General features: G+C 41.1%; 2 protein-coding genes across 3 annotated transcripts; one reads left to right on the top strand and one right to left on the bottom strand.

The window, feature by feature from the left end:
* Positions 1–986: 986 nt before the first annotated feature.
* Positions 987–8,214, bottom strand: rae1 (ribonucleic acid export 1). Of its 2 annotated transcripts, XM_034868402.1 has the most exons (13): positions 7,967–8,214; positions 7,157–7,264; positions 6,571–6,675; positions 6,342–6,434; positions 6,161–6,247; positions 5,988–6,074; positions 4,460–4,531; positions 4,242–4,349; positions 3,914–4,020; positions 3,646–3,721; positions 2,437–2,631; positions 2,177–2,262; positions 987–1,576 (listed from the first exon to the last, which is right to left on the bottom strand). In XM_034868402.1, coding segments are annotated over exons 2-13 (1,107 nt in total). In that variant the 5' UTR covers positions 7,247–7,264; positions 7,967–8,214; the 3' UTR covers positions 987–1,575. The 2 variants fall into 2 exon arrangements, with proteins under 2 accessions (XP_034724293.1, XP_034724291.1); XM_034868400.1 differs by lacking the exon at positions 987–1,576 and having other exon boundaries at positions 2,173–2,262.
* Positions 8,215–10,118: 1,904 nt separating this feature from the next.
* LOC117942753 (bone morphogenetic protein 7-like) lies at positions 10,119–19,287 on the top strand. The gene is made up of 7 exons (XM_034868393.1): positions 10,119–11,017; positions 14,708–14,897; positions 17,702–17,850; positions 18,158–18,355; positions 18,466–18,539; positions 18,639–18,749; positions 18,838–19,287. The coding sequence occupies exons 1-7, from the start codon at positions 10,621–10,623 to the stop codon at positions 18,985–18,987; spliced, it is 1,269 nt and encodes a 422-aa protein (XP_034724284.1). The 5' UTR covers positions 10,119–10,620; the 3' UTR covers positions 18,988–19,287.
* Positions 19,288–20,867: the final 1,580 nt, after the last annotated feature.

The following is a 20,867-nucleotide window of genomic DNA, read 5'->3' as shown; positions in this document are numbered from 1 at the left end:
AACATACCGCGGGTTGTTAATTTAAAACCACTATAGTTATTTGCAAAGATAGTGTGATTATGATTTATTCCCTTTTGGAGAAGCAATATCAAAGTCCAGAAATGTACAGTTTTCTTTTGTGAATGACAAATGTCATAGGGTCCGCCACAACAGGCCAGCTCTTATTACCCTATCATAAAACCAAATTATTGGCACATTTAACTAAAAAAGGGAACAAGTGTGCACTTGGGCTCAAAGCTCTTGTTTTTTTCCAGTGCCAGTTATGTTTGCTACACGTTCCTACATGCATTTATATGCATGTATTCATATGCACGGATATATGTGGAGGAAAAGGTAGATCCAAGGTCCACAGCAACAGGTCAATCCAACAGATTTATAGATTTCTAATTGCTTGACTGTCCAAATAAAATGATATATTATACTGTTTTTCTTCTGGTGCTTATAGGAGCCAGCCTAACTTATTATCATGAGTGCAGTCAACCTGGAGAACTCAATAGGTTAAAAGAAACGTGTACAGCTTGAATTAATGAACAGTACAGGAAACAGTGGTTGAGAAGAGTGGTGCTAGTCTCACCCCATGAAAGCTGAGAGGAGCCGGTGAACTGTGGCAACAGCATATCTTCCCGCCCTGGTGCTTTGGAGTTCCACTGCTAAGTACCAAGGGTCAAGCTAACAGTTAGGTGATACTCTAATGACCTCAATAAAAAGGCATTTAATTCACACCTTCTCCATGAACTGGTTCACTTTTCACACATGGCCTTTGTAGCTGCTTCATTCATATCCTCTTGATAAATCCCATTCCCAGCTGTGTATCCCTATCAAAAGGACTTAACCTGGATGAAGAACACCACTGTCTTGCTTTGATCTTGTTTGTCCTTTTTAACTTCAACTTCTCTTCAGGTAACTGCTGCAGTTAAGAGACACTGAAAGTCAAAATGCTCCACCTGCTGGTTAACTTCTGTTAAAACAAGGAGACGGGAGGTGTCATGTGATACAGATGTCCAAGGTTTATCATTTTGATGTTGTGTTGATCCACACAATGAAGAGATTTACAGCTGAAACACCACAGCGGTTCATGGTTTCATGCACAGTTCCGAGAATCCCCAACAAACATTTAAACTGCAAACACAACAGGTTCATTTGAACCTTCCCCCTTTAAGTTGGAATAAACATATGTTCAAATATAATAGTACGCAGTTAGTTATTTATTTTACATCCCAGTTTCATTTATGGAGCTAAACCACTGAGTAACAGCAAATCAAAAGAGAATGTCTTTGGAAAGCTGTAAAAACAAAAACAAAAATGGAGCTGGACAAAAAAACAACCAAAACATCAAGATAAATGACAAATAAAGCCCTCCCCTTTTATGACGACCTACAAGACCAATTGTCACACAGCTGTCATCAACTCCAGGTTGGGTAGGCCCCTCTGATTGGTCCATGCACAGTATGAAGCACCACGGCATTGGTCCGGGTGTTTCCCGAAAGGAAGTCTTCAGTCTCAAGCTTATACACACACACTAAAGCAGCAGGTCTTCCGCATTTCCCCACGAGAGATGTAACTTGGCACGACGAATCTAAAGACAGGAGGGAGCAGTCAGTCACAAAGAACACTTTTCTTACTTTTTGTTTATTTCTGAAAGGGCGTTCACTGTGTCCTTTTTTGCACCAAACAGAACAATTTCACTCTTCAGCAGACAAAAATCAATCCTTGCAGGCAATTTATCGTAAATCATTACTTGACTCTTTAAAATGTCCTTAATATTTTCATTATCTACACAATCTTTATCTACATAGTCTTTAAATACCTATTCAATCTCACAGCAAACACTTCAAAGCCTTACTGCTTACAAGCTAAATGCTCTAACAAAGCAAACAGGCTTCATGCCAAAATTCCAGACTGTACAGCTGCAAATGCAGCTTGTATTCACTATTACAGCAGTAACCATACAAGCCTTCAAAATGACTTCACTCAGGACACTACAGTACCATTCCCATACTAAATGGCTAATTATCGTAGTACATGGCAGATTAATGTCTACCGTCACTGCCCACATTCATTCATGGGATTCCTTGAAAGGCTCCAATGCGAGAAACAAGGGTATTGGGGCAGTGGGGCAGCCCTGTACACTGGCCACAATCTCCACATTTAGAGATATTGGCTGCCCTTCTCTCACCATTTCTTGTTCCGAGGCTTCAGTTCTTCTGCAGCATTCCTTAAGAAGATGTAGTTCTTTTTCTGGGGGTTGTAGTACTCATGACCCTGAGGATTCAGATGAGATGGACAAAATTAAAAGAAAAACATGAGAGAAGGCCTGCATGAGATGATATTCCTTTGTTGCTGGCTAAAACCTCTTGGAGGGGGCAAAACTTTCTCTACGCAGGAAGAACCGTTGCCACTGTTCAACTATTTTTGTAAAGATTTTACACCTCCTACCTTCGACCAGTCGTAACTGGAAGCATATGCAAAGATGTTGCCATTGTGGTTGAAGCAGCAAGCAGTAATGGGCTGGTCGAGCTGCTCTGAGGTCTTCAACTTTGTGCGGGCATCTTTGTCCCAGAAGCTGAAGCGCCCATCTGATCCCACAGTAGCCAGTGTGCCATGGACAGGATGGAAGGAGATGGCATTCACCTGAGAGGAGAAAATGGCAATCAGTAGATGAGACATAAGGAAACATTCTAACTAGGCTGGTTGGTGCATCAGAGTGACTATATTGTAATGATGGAGTCTGTGAAAAGACAGACAAGCCAGGAAGCCAGTCAGGAACATGCAACTGCAATTATACCATTAGGGTTGTTTTAAAAAAATGCATTGCACTAAATGAAACACTATAACAGACATGTTTCACTGCAGATGACACGTCATAGAAAAAACACAGGTGGAATTATTTACATAAAGTCTTAGTTTTTCCAAGGCATCCATTAACAATGTTTCTAGTTCCACCTCAGTTTTTCCTAATATGACAAGCAGAAGGTCTGCTGCTACACTTTGCATCACAACTGTTGATAATAAAGTGCATGAATTAGCATAATTTATCTATGTTCCAATACAAAAACATTACTAACAAAATTTAATTTAAAGCGCCCATATTATGCTCATTTTTGGTTCATAATTGTATTTTGAGGTTGTACCAGAATAGGTTTACATGTTTGTTTGTTTTTTCAAAAAACACCATATTTGTGTTGAACCGCACATCGTTACAGATCCTGTTTTCACCCTGTGGGATTAGGTCTCTGTTTTAGCTACAGCGTGAGACATCTCACTTTTATACTATCTTTGTATGCGCAGAAGCCAGGTAAGATCACATCAGTTAGATAACTCTTTCTCCAACTTTGGTCAGAACAAGGCAGGATTAGCTGGGAGACTTCTTCTAAACATGGGCACACTCATGGAATACCTGCAGAACAGGGACATGTAAGAAGTTCTTTTGTAGATTATGGTGAACTAGTGTGAGTTGTAGCAGTGTTTTGCCATTGAGAATGAGCGAAACCCGTATCTCACTCAAAACAGCATGGATAGTTTTTTTCCAAGTTTGTATGTGTGTGGAAGCACCAGAGACACCAAAAAAAACGATTTTTCATAATATGGGCACAAAGATGCCTTTTGTTCACAATGTCAACACTGTTTTAGAAATCCATAACTTACAGCATAGATGTCCTGTGGAGTGGTTGTGTTGGTTCCATTCGACCTGTGGCACTTAAAGGTGAAGTTGTCTTTGGCTCTGAAAAGGATCAGGGAACACATTTGTGTCATATTTTGCTTCAGGCTTTTGACCGAGAGAGCTGTCTTTTAAATGTTAGACAACAATAATAACAATTAAACATGCATGCACTTAACTGGATTATAAAAACACCTTTACCAAGACTCCTAAAACTCATTCACTTGTAAGAATTTAATTGTTTTAGACACTCACGGGTTTGGAGGGTTGATATAGTGGATGGCCACGCGGCCTTCGATGCTTCCCAGGGCAAAGCCAGTGGGCTTGTTCTGCTTGTCCTTGAATATGGCAACACAGCGGTGCTGCAGGACCAGGGCAGAAAAGTACATTGGATCAAAAAGACAGTCATACATGAACAGTAGTAGTATATGTTATGAAGATTTACTTTAGATTTTACATCAAGTCAAAGAAAATTGATCTCGCAGTACATAAAACTACCAGAACGAGGGGCACAATGTATGCAGAGAGATATTATAAGTGAGAGAAGAAAGAGAAACCAGCTCAATGGAAGAGGAAAATTCACCTGATGTTTGAGAGGAGAGTCTATTCTCCGAAATTCAGAGGGCTGGTTCTCCAGCTGGTACACTATAAGGCCTCTCTCAGCTGTGGCAACCACTGCCATGGGGTACACCTATATATTACAGTCACAGAGATAAAAACACACAAAAAGAAGATCCACATATTTAGTGATCGACTCCCCAAGTAATACAATGCATGTCATATTCCTTATGAACTACTTACAACATCTGCACAATAGCATCTCTCTGGCATCTGCAAAGACATCATGGGATTGGGAGAGCGAGTGTCCCAGAACTAAAGTGAAAAACAAACAAAAAGGTTATGATTCTCAGTGCTCCACTACAAATATTTGATGTACTACTCTCTCCATCCATCCATCCATCTTCATCCGCTTATCCGGTATCGGGTCGCGGGGGCAGCAGCTCCAGCAGGGGCCCCCAAACTTCCATTTCCCGAGCCACATCAACCAGCTCCAACTGGGGGATCCCGAGGCGTTCCCAGGCCAGGTTGGAGATATAATCTCTCCACCTAGTCCTGGGTCTTCCCCGAGGCCTCCTCCCAGCTGGAAGTGCCTGGAACACCTCCCTAGGGAGGCGCCCAGGAGGCATCCTTACCAGAGGCCCAAACCACCCCAACTGGCTCCTTTCGACCTGAAGGAGGAGCGGCTCTACTCCGAGCTCATCTCGGATGACAGAGCTTCTCACCCTATCTCTAAGGGAGACGCCAGCGCCCCTCCTGAGAAAACCCCTTTCGGCCGCTTGTACCCTGGATCTCGTTCTTTCGGTCATGACCCAGCCTTCATGACCATAGGTGAGGGTAGGTACGAAAATTGTCCGGTAGATCGAGAGCTTTGCCTTCTGGCTCAGCTCTCTTTTTGTCACAACGGTGCGATAAACGGAATGTAATACCGCACCGGCTGCTCTGATTCTCCGACCAATCTCACGCTCCATTGTCCCCTCACTCGCGAACAAGACCCCAAGGTACTTAAACTCCTTCACTTGAGATAAGGACTCACTCCCTACCCGGAGAAAGCACTCCATCGGTTTCCTGCTGAGAACCATGGCCTCAGATTTAGAGGTGCTGATCCTCATCCCAGCTGCTTCACACCTGGCTGCAAACCGATCCAGTGAGTGCTGAAGGTCACAGACCAATGACGCCATCAGGACCACATCATCTGCAAAAAGCAGCGATGAGATCCCGAGCCCACCGAACTGCAACCCCTCCCCGCCCCGACTACGCCTCGATATCCTGTCCATATATATTACAAACAGGATTGGTGACAAAGCGCAGCCCTGGCGGAGGCCAACCCTCACCTGGAACGAGTCCGACTTACTGTACTACTCTCTGATAAGCTTAACTGTTATGGTTACACGTAGGCGTCTGTGGGTTGTGATGGTGCAATGGATTTGACACATGCCTTTGGTGTAGAACCAGGGTTTGAGTCCCACCTGACCAAGACACTTAATTCCTAGTTCCTCCAAAGGCGTGTATACAGCAATATGATGTAAGTTGCTTCGGATAAAAGTGTCAGCTAAATGACATGCAATGTAATGTAAAATACATAGATACAAGAAAAAATAGTGTTCATTGATAAAATGCTGATCCAGAAGTGACTGAAATAAAGATAACCAGAAAGCTGTTATGAAGCATAATGGCCAATCATATTTCAGATGTTCTGGGGACCCTAAATGCAAAACAAAAATGTATGTTTTCATACAGATGTGTTGTAATGTGCAGAGTGCTGTTATACCTTCAGTGTTTTGTCCCAACTGCCAGTCATTATACAGCTGTAGTTTGGGGCTTTTATCCAGTGGATTGATTTGATCGGACCGTCATGCTGGGAAGAGAAATGGTGAGAAGTGTAAGAAGATTCTGCTTCATTCTTATGACCATATGGTTGATATAGCTAAATTCTCATCCAACCTGTGCAATCTGCAATGCTTGATTGCTGTTGAGATCCCACATCTTGGCTGTTTTATCACAAGAAGCAGTGAAGACTTTACTCCCATCCTGGTTAAAGCGGATAGCATATCATAAATTATTCCATGGCCCAGCAGACAGCATCGACTACAGATCTTAAATTGCTTTGTAAGGTGAGACTTACATCGCTCCAGCATGCATCCAGCACTGGACCTGTGTGCATCTGTTGGGCTTTGGGGACAGTCTGTCCATTGTCCTGAACCTCCCAGCATCGGACCTAAAGACAGATGATACCACTTTGGTTACTGTGTTCACTTAGGAGCATCCTATCTAATCATGATCTAGTACAGAAGTAGTCTACAGTATAGTATAGACTACAGTATAGTATAACTCATGACTACAGTATAACTCACATCGTTGGCCCAGGATCCTCCAATGAGGAAGTTTCCTGGCATGGTGGGGGGACTGAAAGCCAGGCAGCTGATGCTGTCATCTGGAGGTGAAGTCACTTCAACATCCTGTAGGACAAGTCAGAAACATAAACAACAAAGACACACATTACACTGTCAAGTAAACAGGTGACGGCAGTCTTGGGCAAGTTACTTTTAAAAAGTAATTAGTTACAGTTACTTCTTCCAAAAAGTAACTAAATTAGATACTCAGTTACAAATTATAAAAGTAACTAGTTACTTCAGAAAGTAACTAATGCGTTACTTTCAAGTAAATTTCTAAATGCTCAAAAGTGACCCCACCTCCATCCCTCTTTAACAGAACATAAAAGACACCGATACGATCGATTAGCTTCGGAGCAAGTAGCCACGGCGTTATTAAGATGAGAAGAGTAATCAATTAGATTACTCGTTACTGAAAAAAACAACTTAACCAAATAATATCATAATAATAATAACTAAATTCCCATCACTGGCCATCATAACAATTTATTTAAAACAAAAACAAAAAAACATGTCAAATACTTTGTCATTTACTCCGCTTGTTTACCTTCATGGGATTATGGCTGTCTGTTGTTGCGTTTCCAAAAACACCGGTCCCTCCTGCTCCAAATCCAGAGGTAGTCCCAAATAAACTCATAGTACATTAACGTTATTCCTACACCCGGGAGAGAGAGATAAGACAAGGGTGTGGTGTTTTTTACACAAGACCAAAATACATTCTTCTGACTGCAGTTTTTAAGCATCAATATCATCAGAAGCCAGATAGTGGTAACGTTAACAGATAACTTCCGTTCAGTTTACGCAAACTGGGAGTAACGTTCAATCCAAATAAGAAGGGTAATCAAATACCGCATGTGTATAACGCGAGGTAGCTAAAGCTACAGCTTTACACGACACTATGTTGCTATCAGTCATCTATCATAACACTCCTGTCACCCGACAGGACGATAGACAACACGTAGCTAAGATAGCTAGCTGGACAGTCAATATTAGCTAACATTAACGTTTACAGTTAGCTAGCTACCGTTGCTAGCTTCTGCGTTACTTGCTACCGTATGCATCATAGTAGCATGATAATAGACGGGCAGTTAAAGCGTGTATGGTAACGCTATTTAAAGTAGCTTACATTTGAGCGCATGTAACGTTAATACTCTTGGCCATTATTCCGGTCAGAAAATATACATGATACCGGTAATTCATCGTTGGCTAACGTTAGCTAAATCAGTTTTAAGACTGTGGCAGACACGTTAGCTCACCTTACTAGATTATAACGTTTTTAAGCAACATTTTTAAACACAATTTTTAAACATACTATACTTTTTATGTAACAGTTTCATAACTACATTACGATACATACCCCAAATTTGTTAAACTATGGCTATTAACCGTCCCACTATTAGCCCAAATAATTTGGCGCTGGTTCCTCGGTGTGTCGCAGTTTGGTGACGTTTGTTGGCCGGGTAAAGGCATGCAATGGCAAAAGTTAACGCATGGAGGCAGTGCATGACAACACGTGTCACTTTACTGTTCAGGGAAGCAATTCAGAACTTCGTCTATCAGTACAGGGGCAAGGTGGAGAAAGTGTATGCTAGGTTATCACGATGGTTCCCCAACCACCGACAAACTCCTAATAATAATATACCTTTATTACCAAAACATTAGTAATACAACAGTATAAAATACTAAATTACAAGTCCTGCATTTAATACTAACATAAAAGTTAAAATGTGTCTTATAAAAAATATGTCAAAATAAATGATTTTCATTATGTTATGTTTGTTATTATTTGGATAAAATTCGTTAACAAATAAGCAGTATGTTGTTGCAGAAAGAAACAAGATTAAGCTATTTTATAAATGTGCCATGAATTAATAACAAAGCCAAATATTTCATGAATTATTATGCGTTTTGAATGCAAGTAATTAATTCGCAAAAATGTTTTCCACAAAAAAAATGATTTGTTGTTGTTATGTCCTTAGTATGGACTATGTAGATACTGGCTGGAACCTGACGACACAGTAGATGTGAAAAATGTATTAAAGTTCTACTAATTCAGCTGTGTTTAGTTCTTATGTCTTAAGTCAAATATGCATAGTCAGATGAATGCATGTGAATGTAGATTAGGACATGACGGTGCTCACCCGACTGGCCAATAGGAACGTGGCCCCGCCCATGACTTTATTTTCACAGTGTGAGAAAAATCCTGAGAGGAGAGCACGAAATTGCATCTTTGCACTTTGCAAACAAATTGCACTTTTTTTCTCACTGATAGCAAAAATATATACATCTGGAAGTTTCAAAAAGTATTTTGAGAGACTTTTCTTTCTCAGAAATAATTTTTTGAGTTTAAAATGTATGTTGGTGTCAAATATTATTATTTTTTGCTATTGGTATGAAAACTTTTCTCTCAATAGTTTTTTTTTCTTTCATAAAATGCTTTTTTGCTATCAGTATGATAACTTTTTCTCTCAAACATTTTTTCCTCTTCTCTCAGATCATTTATTATCTGGCATGTAATTAAGAAACAAATCTAGTTCCATAGTGCAGCAGCTCCACAGTGGTGGTGCTACGGCATAGTGTTAAACCTCCTTCAGTTCTAGTGCATGGGATGATGATGTGGCTGTCAATTTATGAAATATGCTGTATTATATGAATATATGAGGACCCGTTGGCTTAAGAGTCCTTGAGCAAAACTGTTTTTAAAGTCATACATAGTTACTTGTAATGTTTAAAAGTGTTATTATGCAGGATGAGCCATGTAAAGGAAGCCTTGGACTCAGGAAAAAGAAACATCTCAAGTGCATAGTTGAAATTTGGTTGTGTGATTTTAGTTCATGTATGGCTTGTTTCCACTTTGTCCTAAATATACAAAACAGAAGGAGGAAGACAAAAAAGCACATTAGCAAAATTCCATTTCAGTTTGCGGCTATCACACATTGTTTTCCTTCCTTGAGTTTTATGATCTGATCCAGTCACAGCTGTCCTCGGATCTCAGTAAAGCACACATATAATCTGTACTTCAGCATCACATTCTTGCTTTGTCATTCATTGTCCACCCCCACCCCTGTTTACTCTCTATTAAAGCAGTCACAGTGGAGTGCTTTACACATTGTTGTAGTAATTCATTGGGGCTATTGGCAAGTCCCTTCATGCCCGTAGAGCTGATCACTCAAACCCCTCCACAATTAGGGTGGGCCCGAGTTTATTGTTTGAGTTCAAAGGTGTGTGTTGAAGAAGAGATTAGGGGATTTTCCCTCTGTAGCGTTAAACTGATATAAAGTTTAAACAAGCGTTTTTTCCCTTAGTGTTTGAGTATCTCCATGTGCACAGCGTTGAGGTACTGCAGTGACAACAAATTCAAACTGTCCAGATCTGTTGCAATATATATATATATATATATATATATATATATATATATATATATATATATATATATATATATATATATATATATATATATATATATATATATATATATATATATATATAGGATTTGGAAATAAGCACACATGGCCTTTGGTGTTGAAGAGACCACCAGGGAAAATATGTGCTAATCAGACTTTAAGTCCACTTTCATTAGTGGCCCAAAGGTCATCTTCAAACAAAGGAAGCAGTGATGGGACACTCCGATGTGAAAGGTCCACACCCCATCTATCTTATTATCAAGATGGAGAAGTCCACTTCATGACACTGACCTATTCTCACCCTACTTTTCATTGACTTACCCCCACACGCTCTCAATCTTTCCAGTCTTGGTCTGCATTCTAAACCCCTCCTGCCCCTCCCCTGACACAGCGCCTCTATAACATTCATTCCCAAGTTGCCATCAGGGGGATCGCACGGCTTTATCACACCAAAACATTGCGCAACTATAGATGATGAGGGAAAGGTATTCTGAGTTTAAAGAGGGTAGTGTGTTTTACTCCTAGCCTTCGACAAGTAGGGGACTGTTAAAGTAGAAAACGCATCCCCAGTCTTAGCTTTCGAGTAGTTAGGCTTGCCGCACGTAAAATGGTTAAAAGCGCCTTGGCAACGATATCAATCCTCCTGTCGTGGGGTTACTGCGTGTTGGCTGCGCAGGTCGCCTTTGCCAACTTCTCCGTGGATAACGAAGTGCGCTCCAGCTTCATCCAGCGGCGGCTGCGGAGCCAAGAGCGCAGGGAGATGCAGCGGGAGATCCTCTCCATCCTGGGGCTGCCGCATCGTCCGCGGCCGCACGTCCACACCAAACACAACGCTGCCCCGATGTACATGCTGGACCTGTACAATACCATCTCTACAGACGCAGAGCCACACGGGTACTCTTACTACAAGTCCGTTTTACCGACCCAAGTCTCCCCCGTGGTGACCCCACAGGACAGCCGCTTCCTAGATGACGCAGACATGGTGATGAGTTTTGTCAATCTTGGTAAGTTTACAATTAGACTTTTTTAATGACACTTTTTAAAACAAAGTGAAAAACAGTAAAAGAAACATACACTAAAATATATATAAAAATATGTTTTACATATTTTTATATTAAAAAAATATGTTTTACATATTTTTATATTACATAATAATAATATTATAATATTTACATATCATGCTACTACAAGGACCTGGTTTACTGTGATAATGTTTTCATAAAGAAAACCATTTTTAAGCAAGCTATTTCTTTTATTAATCTTTATGAGTGTTCTTTGCTAAATGTCCAAATGAACGAGTACTTGTAGGCTATGTTTTAGAGGGGGAGTCTCATCTCTGTTTTCTGATTGATAAGATTCAATGTTTTAAATGCTTCACATTTTGTTGTGAAGACTCCCAAAGCCACTACAACAGCAACAACATAGTGCATTAGTTAAGTCTGTTTGAAAGCCATGTGTCTCTTACACTGTGGCTTTTAGGTCACTTTCTTCACTCAAAATCTGGCATTATGCATTCCGAGCTGTAAATGTTATGACAACATGTCTGTATCCGATTTCCCCAGAATCCCTTCAAAAGCTCTGGGGGAGAGGCTTAGCATGGCTTTGGTTCTCATGACTAGAAACTGAACCGGCATTTCTAAACCCCTAGAGAGCGAGGGACAAGTTGACTTAAGATGCAAACAGCATCTAAACACATGCTTTTGCTGCATAAATCTCTGTTCCTGCATTCTTGCATGTATTTGTCTGTTTGTTTGGAGGGTGCAAATCACATGGGTCACAGGTGGGAGTCAATACGTCCTCAGACATTATTGAATTTATAGAAGGCAAATCCTGCCTTTGTTTCCCTTGGAGATCCTATGGTGGCTCTGGTATCACTATGGTGAAATAGCAGACGGCATGGTGCCTGTGGCTCTTATCCGGATGTAGCTACATCCAAAACCTACCCATGTCTTTTTTTATGGCTCAGGAGTAGGGTCATTGGTCAACCTAAAGAGATGAAATGTGTTCTTCAGAGATACGTCTCCAGAAAACCTTCCTGCCGGTTTTTATGCCTTTGAGATTGAACCAAAACCTTTAAAATGAGGAGACATTTGGAGTTATTTTTTGATCAGCCCATACATGTGTAGTTAATACAAAACATTTGAAGACTGCGAACATTTGTGAACTTTTAAGCTAATGAGATCTGGAAACATTGTTTCTGAAAATTCGTAGCAGATTTTTGTGGTTCCACATCTGAGAGTTTGATTATAAAGAAAGAGGAAGAAGAAAAGTGGGTATTATTTCTCTCTCTCTTGCTCTCTCGAGCCCACTACCTCCTGTGCTGAGTGTTTAGCTGGGGCTTCCACATTGTGCTGGAGTGACTGTTGGTGGTACTTGGATGATCGTTTCAAGACAGAATTGGATTATGGTATTTCCCCTCCAAAGACCAACTTCCAGTGTGAGGGAGAGCTGCTGTACAGCTGCCCATCCCCTTCACTCAGTGCGCCCAGGTTTATCATGCAAGTAGACATGGAACACCATTGTAGTGAAATGTTGAAGTTAAGTTAAATCAGCCTCATTTACTCAGTGTAAATAAAATGAATTATGGTAGAGGGAAAGGATTCAGAAAAGTTAAGGGGAACAATTCAACCCCTCTTTTTTCATCACAGACAGCATTTTTGATATTGTGTAGTCATTTTTGCAAAGTCTGTACAGTCTATCGCATCTCGGCACCCATTCTGATACATGAACATGGCTTTCATTAAAGTAGAAAAAGTAAAATGCTCTCTTAGCACTTGGAGGAATGAGTGAGTTGCTGGAGAACAGAAGGTGTATTGTGTTTGAGACTAAACAGGAAGAAATGGGTTTGTCTGCTAAGCTAATCTGTAGGAAGCATAAGAAGATCATACTAAGAATTTCTTTTGCCCCACCAGAAAACCGTATTAACCTTCCTATTATTTATAAATTTGTGTGCAAACTAATTCCTGTTTGGCGATACAGTTTAAGCCCACCTCTGTATTTTACATCTTGTGCAGAATAACTCAGTTCAGTAAATTTGGTTTATCATCAATAAGCAGACAAGGTGCTATATTCCGCAGCAAATGTGTACGCAGTCACACAATATTTGCTAAGCAAAAGTCTTCATTGTGGTTCTAATAATCTGCAAGAAAATGAAGAAATGCTGTCAAACTTGTCAACACATGCGTACATTTGAAAAGCCAGTAAATGTCCACTGGAAGAATAAATCAAAGACATACTTTAATTTGTTGAAAATGAAAGTACTAATGCAGAGAATGACATAAACATATTCTAAAAATATTCAAAAAGGTCATATTCGGGTTATTTTTTGAGTTTTGTTTTTGTAAAGACTTACATCTTTAAACCCCCCATGCTGATATGTAACACAAAAAAAATCCCATTTAGTATAAAATTGCTCTAGGTTAATGATAGCTTCGTGGCTGTGTGGCCCTGCAGTGTCAGGAGTAATCTGAAGTGTTGAAATGCCTCCCAGAGGGAAGTTTGCGTATCTGAGGTCTGATCTCTGCAGCTAATGGTCCCTAACGTAAACACACCAAGTCCTTACAAGCAATTATTGCTTTCATAAAAACACCCCTCGTTCCCTTCCAGCATTTAATTGCGGTCAAACAAATGACTAGCAGGGTTCAGAATGCACTGCTCTTAACGATGAACGGCTTGTGTTGGTTTTTTTGTGACGTTAGACATGTTTTTAGAAGACAGAGTCTCTGTGTGTGTGTGTGTGTGTGTGTGTGTGTGCGTGCGCGTGCTCGTTTCTTGTGTTGAGGTGCTGTGTGTGTGGTTGTCTGTGCGCTGAAACAATAGTGGACCATCAGTAGGAAGGTTGATGTCATGATGATGTCATGATGTGTGCCAGTGGGCAGGATGTGTTTAAGGTGACTAATCGCTGCTCCGCTCTGCACACCTTCACCAGAGACCTCCACTGCTCTTTCCAAGGACAAACACATTGGCTAACGCTGTAAAAACACAACACTGTAAAGCTTCAGGAAGCTTCGGGGTCTTTCTGACCACCGTTCTTCTGGAAAGTCTGAGTGTTGGAGAGACTCAGCCGGCTCGGGGCGGATTGGAAACCACCAGCTACTGCTGCTTTACTTCAGCCTCTACAATCAGAATGAAATCACTGGGTACACAGTGATATATGACAAAATCATCAAGCAGGTGTGGGTGGTACAGACTCTGGTAGTTAAGTCACACATGGATTTGTGGGTCTCTCTATACTTTATGTGAGTGTGTTTGTAAAAGCACACTGGCAGCTGTGGTTTTCCGGGCTGTGCCTTAACAGGCCTTTTCTTGTGGTCAGCACATGTGTGTAATTTAAACAGGGAGCCAAACTGAGCGCTGAGATTGTTTTTTCTCCCCCACATTGGCACGTATGGCAGACTTAAGCGATAGTTAGATCAATTACTTTACTCATGGAAGCAAGATTTTCCCTATTTCTGACACAGTGCTTCCGAGAAGATGTGGGCACACATCAGAGCAACGTTTACTTGGTAACAGTTTGGACGGATACGCAACCACTGACATCTGATTTTACTCACAGTGGTTTGCATTTTTTACTCAGATGTACAAACTTTCCTGTCAAGGGTCAGTAATATTATTCACTGTGTGTATGTGTGTCAGCTGATACGGACAAAAAACTATCACTTCTATTGCTTTCTCTTTTTTTCTCTCTCCGATAGTTGATCAGGATCAGGATCTATTGTACCAGCAGCACAGAAGAGAATTCCGATTTGACCTTTCCCGTATTCCAAAGGGAGAGGCCGTCACAGCAGCGGAGTTTAGGATCTATAAAGATTTAATCCAGGAACGCTATGAGAATGAGACATTCAGAGTCAGTGTATACCAGGTCCTGCAGGAGTCTCCAAACAGGTATGGGTCTTTTCTTTCCTGCTCCTGCACATCTCAATTTCAGATAATTCAAGATAAAACTTTACTGAACCCCAGAGAGAAAATTGTTTTAATTGCTGATTGTACTTTTGAATTTTTTTTGTTGCTTTATCCTGTTTCATTAGCTCACTCTTTTCAGTAGTGTTTCACATTTAGGAATCATTTCACTCAATTTAAAAAAATGTAGTTCCTCATGTACCCTGCATTGTCTCTGGTTTATTTTGTTAGGGTTTTGAGATATCTGATTTCTGCCACCACCCCAATACAATGGAGGATAATCTAAATTCATTGTGGTGCTCACAGCATAAAAATATAACATTTACTGAAATCTCAGCTGTGCTGGCAGCTCTATTAAGTTGCACTTTGCACCAGTGGTGCTAACATTCTCAATTCAATTGCAAGCACAGTCACAGCTATCACTCATGGCATTACACCCCCTTGTTATAGCATCAAATAACTTATTATGACCACAAAAAAAAAATTACCAGAAACATTAACACGAAATAGGTACCATCTTAGTTCGGCACATGTCCCATCCATAGACACTTAAAGAAATGGACAAACAGATCCCGTTGCTCTGGAAGGATATTAGAAGCACTTTCTTGGTGATCGCGGAGTGTTACTGCGGAGCCTCCAACTTAGCTTGACGACGTAGATGTGACGTGGGCACCTGTCCAGAGCCATACTGCTAGCATAGCTAAAAATGTGACTTTTCACAAACAGTGTTTCTGTTTCTGGAAAATCCCTAGAAAACATTGTCAACAATTTTCATAGGAACTATTTCTTCAGTAAAAATGAGTTCCTAGTTTGTAATTTTTCAATACTGTAAGCACAGTCTTGCATTGCCAGATCTACCTCCCCAGCGCTGCGGAGGAGGGTCTAGCATGCCCACACAACATGGAAGAAAAATGTGCTCTGGTTTATTTGCATTTCTTTAAACCAATCACAATTGTTTTGGGCTATGTGCCAGACTCAGTAACGGTGCCTCTGCAAAATAGCCTTGGGAAAGAACCTGTTTTGGTGGTGTGTATGTTCAAAAGTTGTTTTAGTCGTGCAACAAATAACTCAGATTGGACAGATTTACCGTGCAGAGACCTGAGACGCAATTTACTATAGTCCTCATGAATCGAATGGAGTTTAGATTGTCAACACAAAGGAAGCGGAAGGTGTCGGACATTTTGTCGAAAATGAGTGACATCCGGTGGAATTTCTGGCAGCACCTGAACAATCACCGAAATGAAACACTGTAAGCACTACCAAGGAAATTCCATCTGCCTCGGTGGCGCTGTTGTGTTGACAGATACCTCAAAACCTGGATAAACACAACCCAAACCTATCTGCATGGCTAGAAAGCGAGATATGATTTTTTAAATTTGGGAGAACTGACCAAGCATTTTTAAAGTTAATCTTCATAGCAGCTGGTTGTATTGCTACACACAGTATGTTCCGGTAGTTGGGCTGCTGTACGTGAACACACATCTGCCTGCTTTGGCCGTGTCTGTTTACATTTCCTCACAGGTTATTTCTGCTGATGTTAGTGTCAGCACCAAAGCTGTTTACACAGACATTAGTGTCAATGACAGAAACACAGTGGTTCTCTTCAGTTAAAGTTTACTCTCACACAGTCCGAACCGGACAGTCCCCAGGAGACCTGCATTTATACCTCGCAGCTCCAACCACAAATAACACTCTCAATCCTCAAGATGTCAATTGACTCTCATTCTTTTACACAGGGGGTTATTCCTCTGTGTTTCTGTCTGTCGGACTGTCTGTAGCTCTGTTTTGTCTGTCAGCCTGCTGGCCTCGGTTAATCTGACACTGTTTTCTTGTTTCCAACTACACCTGAAATTGGATAACAACATGACAGATTATCCGTTTGTAGAATAATTAGATCCCACACAGCCCCCTTCTGTCACACAAATCAAAGTTCTACCACCCACATTATGAGCTCTCAGCAGAAGGAATCATGTGCAGGCAGTAGATTCAAGCTCTTCACCGGTGACAGTGGGGCTGACGATGGTGTTAATAGCAACATCATTGTCATTCACAGGCCCACAAAGGCCACTCCAAACAGACAGACGAGCAGGGGGCAGAACCAAAGGCAGACGTCTGCCCGAGGGTCTAAAAGTCTGTAAATAAAGCTATTGTCTGTGAAATCTGCCCTTAAGACGGCACATATCAGCATAGTTTTCTTCCATGATGTTGAGAGTGCTCCTTTGATCATGGCTGTTGGTCGTTGTGGGTAGATACATGTTTCAGGGTGTTACTTCATAACGGTGACTTGCCCTGGATGTTTAGGTTGCTAAGTATCGTAAAAATCTTCTGTAATCTCGCATTTAAAATATTTATATCCATGTTTTGGTCCTGTTTTTATCTGTAAGGCATCTTATACATTAACAGGCATTAACAGCCTTATTCGACAATATAGTGCCTTATTATTTGTTATTCTGATTTTTTCCATTTATTTGTCCTAATTTAGTGTATTAGTACTTTTTAAACTTTTTTCCTGCGCTTTTCCCCCCATAGATCTTAGACAGCAATTGCTTACCGTTAATTTCAAGACTGGAAGTCAATTTTCAAAAACAAGAGATGTGTAACAAATCACAGTAGAGATTTCATCACCATAGAATTTTGCAAACAACATATTTGCAAGTTTGAAAGTAATTGGTGGTAAATCTGATTTGAAATATTTCAGTCTGCCGCCAAAACATGAATACTAAAAACCTACTGTATGCTTTTAGCCTCAAAATGCCTTTAATTCCATAACGTGCTGTCCTTGTCCTCAGTGAAGTGGAGCTCTTGCTGCTGTATCAACGAGAAGTGTGGGCCGCTGAGGAGGGCTGGCTGGTCTTTGACCTGACCGACAGCAGTAATCTCTGGTTGGTCGACCCTGAGCAGAACCTTGGCCTGCACCTGGTCCTGGAAGACAGCCACGGTCAGTCACTGCCATACACTAACTAACACAGGGAGGGATCCATAACAGCAACAATAGCAAGAATAAAGTCTTTGTCTGTAGTAATGCTTTAATGTTCTTTTAATCCTACGGGGAAAAGGACCACCACATCATGAATAAATATGTGTAGAGGGTTCTTACAGAGTTCAAGTTATGATTGTGGGCATATTAGAACTGTGTGCCGCAATGAACAAATTATTGTTTAGTAGAGACTTAGATGTGAGTTATTGTCATCTTCAGTGGTTGGTTGAGATTTATTGTTTTTGTTCCCCCTTGTCTGCTTCTGTAGGCCAGAGGAGGAACCCTCGGCTGGCGGGGATGGTGACAGGCGGACCTCAGGACAAGCAGCCCTTCATGGTTGCCTTTTTCAAAGCCAATGAGGTGCGCTTCCGCAGCATCCGCTCTGCCCACAAGGGGCGCCAGTCTAACCGCTCCAAACCCCAGAAGACTGTCCAAGATGCACTAAAGGCAGTGGAGGCTGCAACAGGTGCCCGAACCATTCAAAATCTTCCCATCATTGTTATTAATGGTCATGGTATTAATGTCTTTGACCAACTGGCCTTGTGTGTACTCATACTTGCATGTTTTCAATTTCAGATAACCTTGGCATCACCAAAGAGGGATGTAAAAAGCATGAGCTGTATGTCAGTTTTAGAGATTTGGGATGGCAGGTACTTAGGAACTTTGATTTTTATCTCATTTAACTTTAATTTCCCTTAATTTTATGCCCAAAGTGACAATTAACTGACCAGTAGTTTTACTCTGACCAGGACTGGATCATAGCTCCAGAGGGCTATGCAGCATACTACTGCGAGGGAGAATGTGCCTTCCCTCTCAACTCCTACATGAATGCGACCAATCACGCCATCGTACAAACTCTGGTAAGTCCCAAGCGGCCTCGGATGACTGGCACCTTTACTACAACCTCCACTTTCTGTAAGGATTGATTCAACCTTCTTCTACTTCTAGGTGCACTTTATCAACCCGGACACGGTGCCCAAGCCCTGCTGTGCCCCCACCCAGCTCCACGGCATCTCAGTGCTCTACTTTGACGACAGCTCCAACGTTATCCTCAAGAAGTACCGCAACATGGTGGTCAGAGCCTGTGGCTGCCACTGACCGCTCCAACCGCTACCTGTGAGTTCTGCAATGATGGAGGAACACCTGAAAAAGGCGGATGTGAAGGAACCAGAGACAATTGACTGGTTGGTCATCAAGGAGCTTCTGCCACAGAACGAGCTTTGATCTGGCGTACTGTTTTATTGAGCATCAACTGAGCCTCCCATGCAGTATTAACCACTACCACAAACCAAGTAGAACCATTGAACAAAGGTACATAAAGTGCACTAAAAGGACTCCAAACAATGTTGAGATACCTGACATACTCAAATTAAACATTCAGTGCTAGAAACAGAAAGTTAAAAGTTAGTACTGGTATTGTCCCTAATGTGCAACACATCTGCATTTGAATTCAGGCATTGACCATCAGGCATCAGAATATATAAAATATTGGCTGGGTGTAAATCTGCATTTGGTAACTGATTTCCCAGCTCAACACATCTTCCTGTTGAACCACTGCACCTGTTTTGGAACAGCTCCATGAATTTATATCTCTTGACTTTTTTACTGGCGTTGAACTGGTTGTTTCAGCAGGCCATTTCAAATTGGTGTGTGCTGCTGATGTAGAGGAGCTCAGTGAAGAATAGCAGCTAAAACTGTTAGCAGGGCGGGACTGAAAGGCCTGCATACAGTTTCCTGGCGCAGACATATATCATCAGGCCTGTGGGAAACATGCGATCTGCAAGATGCCCGTGAATCATCTCCATGAGTCAGGGTGTGCACCATCGCTTCGACTACAGCTGCCTTCTGGTGTCTGACCAGAGCTGCAGGTGGGCAAAGGAAAGCTGTAATTTTATTTGGTCAGAATAAAGCAGTTTAATAAATGGAAACTATAAAACAAGAAGCAGGTGTGTGTTTTAATTTGACCTTATTTGGCCTTACTAATGTTTGTTACAGTGGCAATGAACACACCTTTGGCTAGTTATTTGTTGTTTTTGTGAGTTATTAATGTGTTTTGGGGATTTATGTGAAAAAATATGCAAATAACTTAACACATTTATTTAACAGGGAGATAACGTTTTCACAAAGTAAAGACCCAGTCTGTGTGCACAGCACCTTATCTGCCCTAACTGTGACATCACAGTTGAGTCCACATGTTCTGCATTTTAATTGTGCACCATTTAATTGTTTGTCAAAATGTGGGCCATGTACAGTGGGGCTCGAAGGGTTGGGCACCACAGGTAAAAAATTGTATTAACGTGCATAAAGAAGCCAAGAAAAGATGGAAAAATCTCTAAAAGGCATCAAATGACAGATTAGACATTTGTATAATATGTCACAAAAAGTTAGATTTTATTTCCATCATTTACACTTTCAAAACAACAGAAAACAAAAAAATGGCGTCTGCAAAAGTTTGGGCACCCTGCAGAGTTTTTAGCATGCACCGCCCCCTTTGGAAAGCTGAGACCTGACAGTGTCATGGATTGTTCTCAATCATCGTCTGGAAAGACCAAGTGATGTCAATCTTAAGGTTTTAAATGCCCAGACTCATCTGACCTTGCCCCAACAATCAGCACCATGGCTTCTTCTAAGCAGTTGTCTAGAAAACTGAAACTGAAAATACTTGATGCTCACAAAGCAGGAGAAGGCTAGAAGAATATAGCAAAGCGTGTTCAGATGCCAATATCTTCTGTTCAGATTGTAATAAAAAAATGGCGTTTGACTGCACGATCCATCCAGAAAGACTTGGCAGACACTGGAGTTGTGGTACACCATTCCACTATAAAGAGATACTTGTACAATAATTGTTTTCATGGAAGAGTCATCAGAAGAAAACCTCTTCTATGTCCTCAACACAAAAATCTGCGTTTGAAGTTTGCAAATGAACATATAGACAAGCCTGATGCATTGTGGAAACAAGCTCTTTGTACCGATGATGT

This window comes from Etheostoma cragini, chromosome 4 (assembly GCF_013103735.1).
Source record: "Etheostoma cragini isolate CJK2018 chromosome 4, CSU_Ecrag_1.0, whole genome shotgun sequence".
Taxonomy (NCBI): Eukaryota; Metazoa; Chordata; class Actinopteri; order Perciformes; family Percidae; genus Etheostoma; species Etheostoma cragini.
This window is presented reverse-complemented; position numbering and strand designations above follow the sequence as displayed.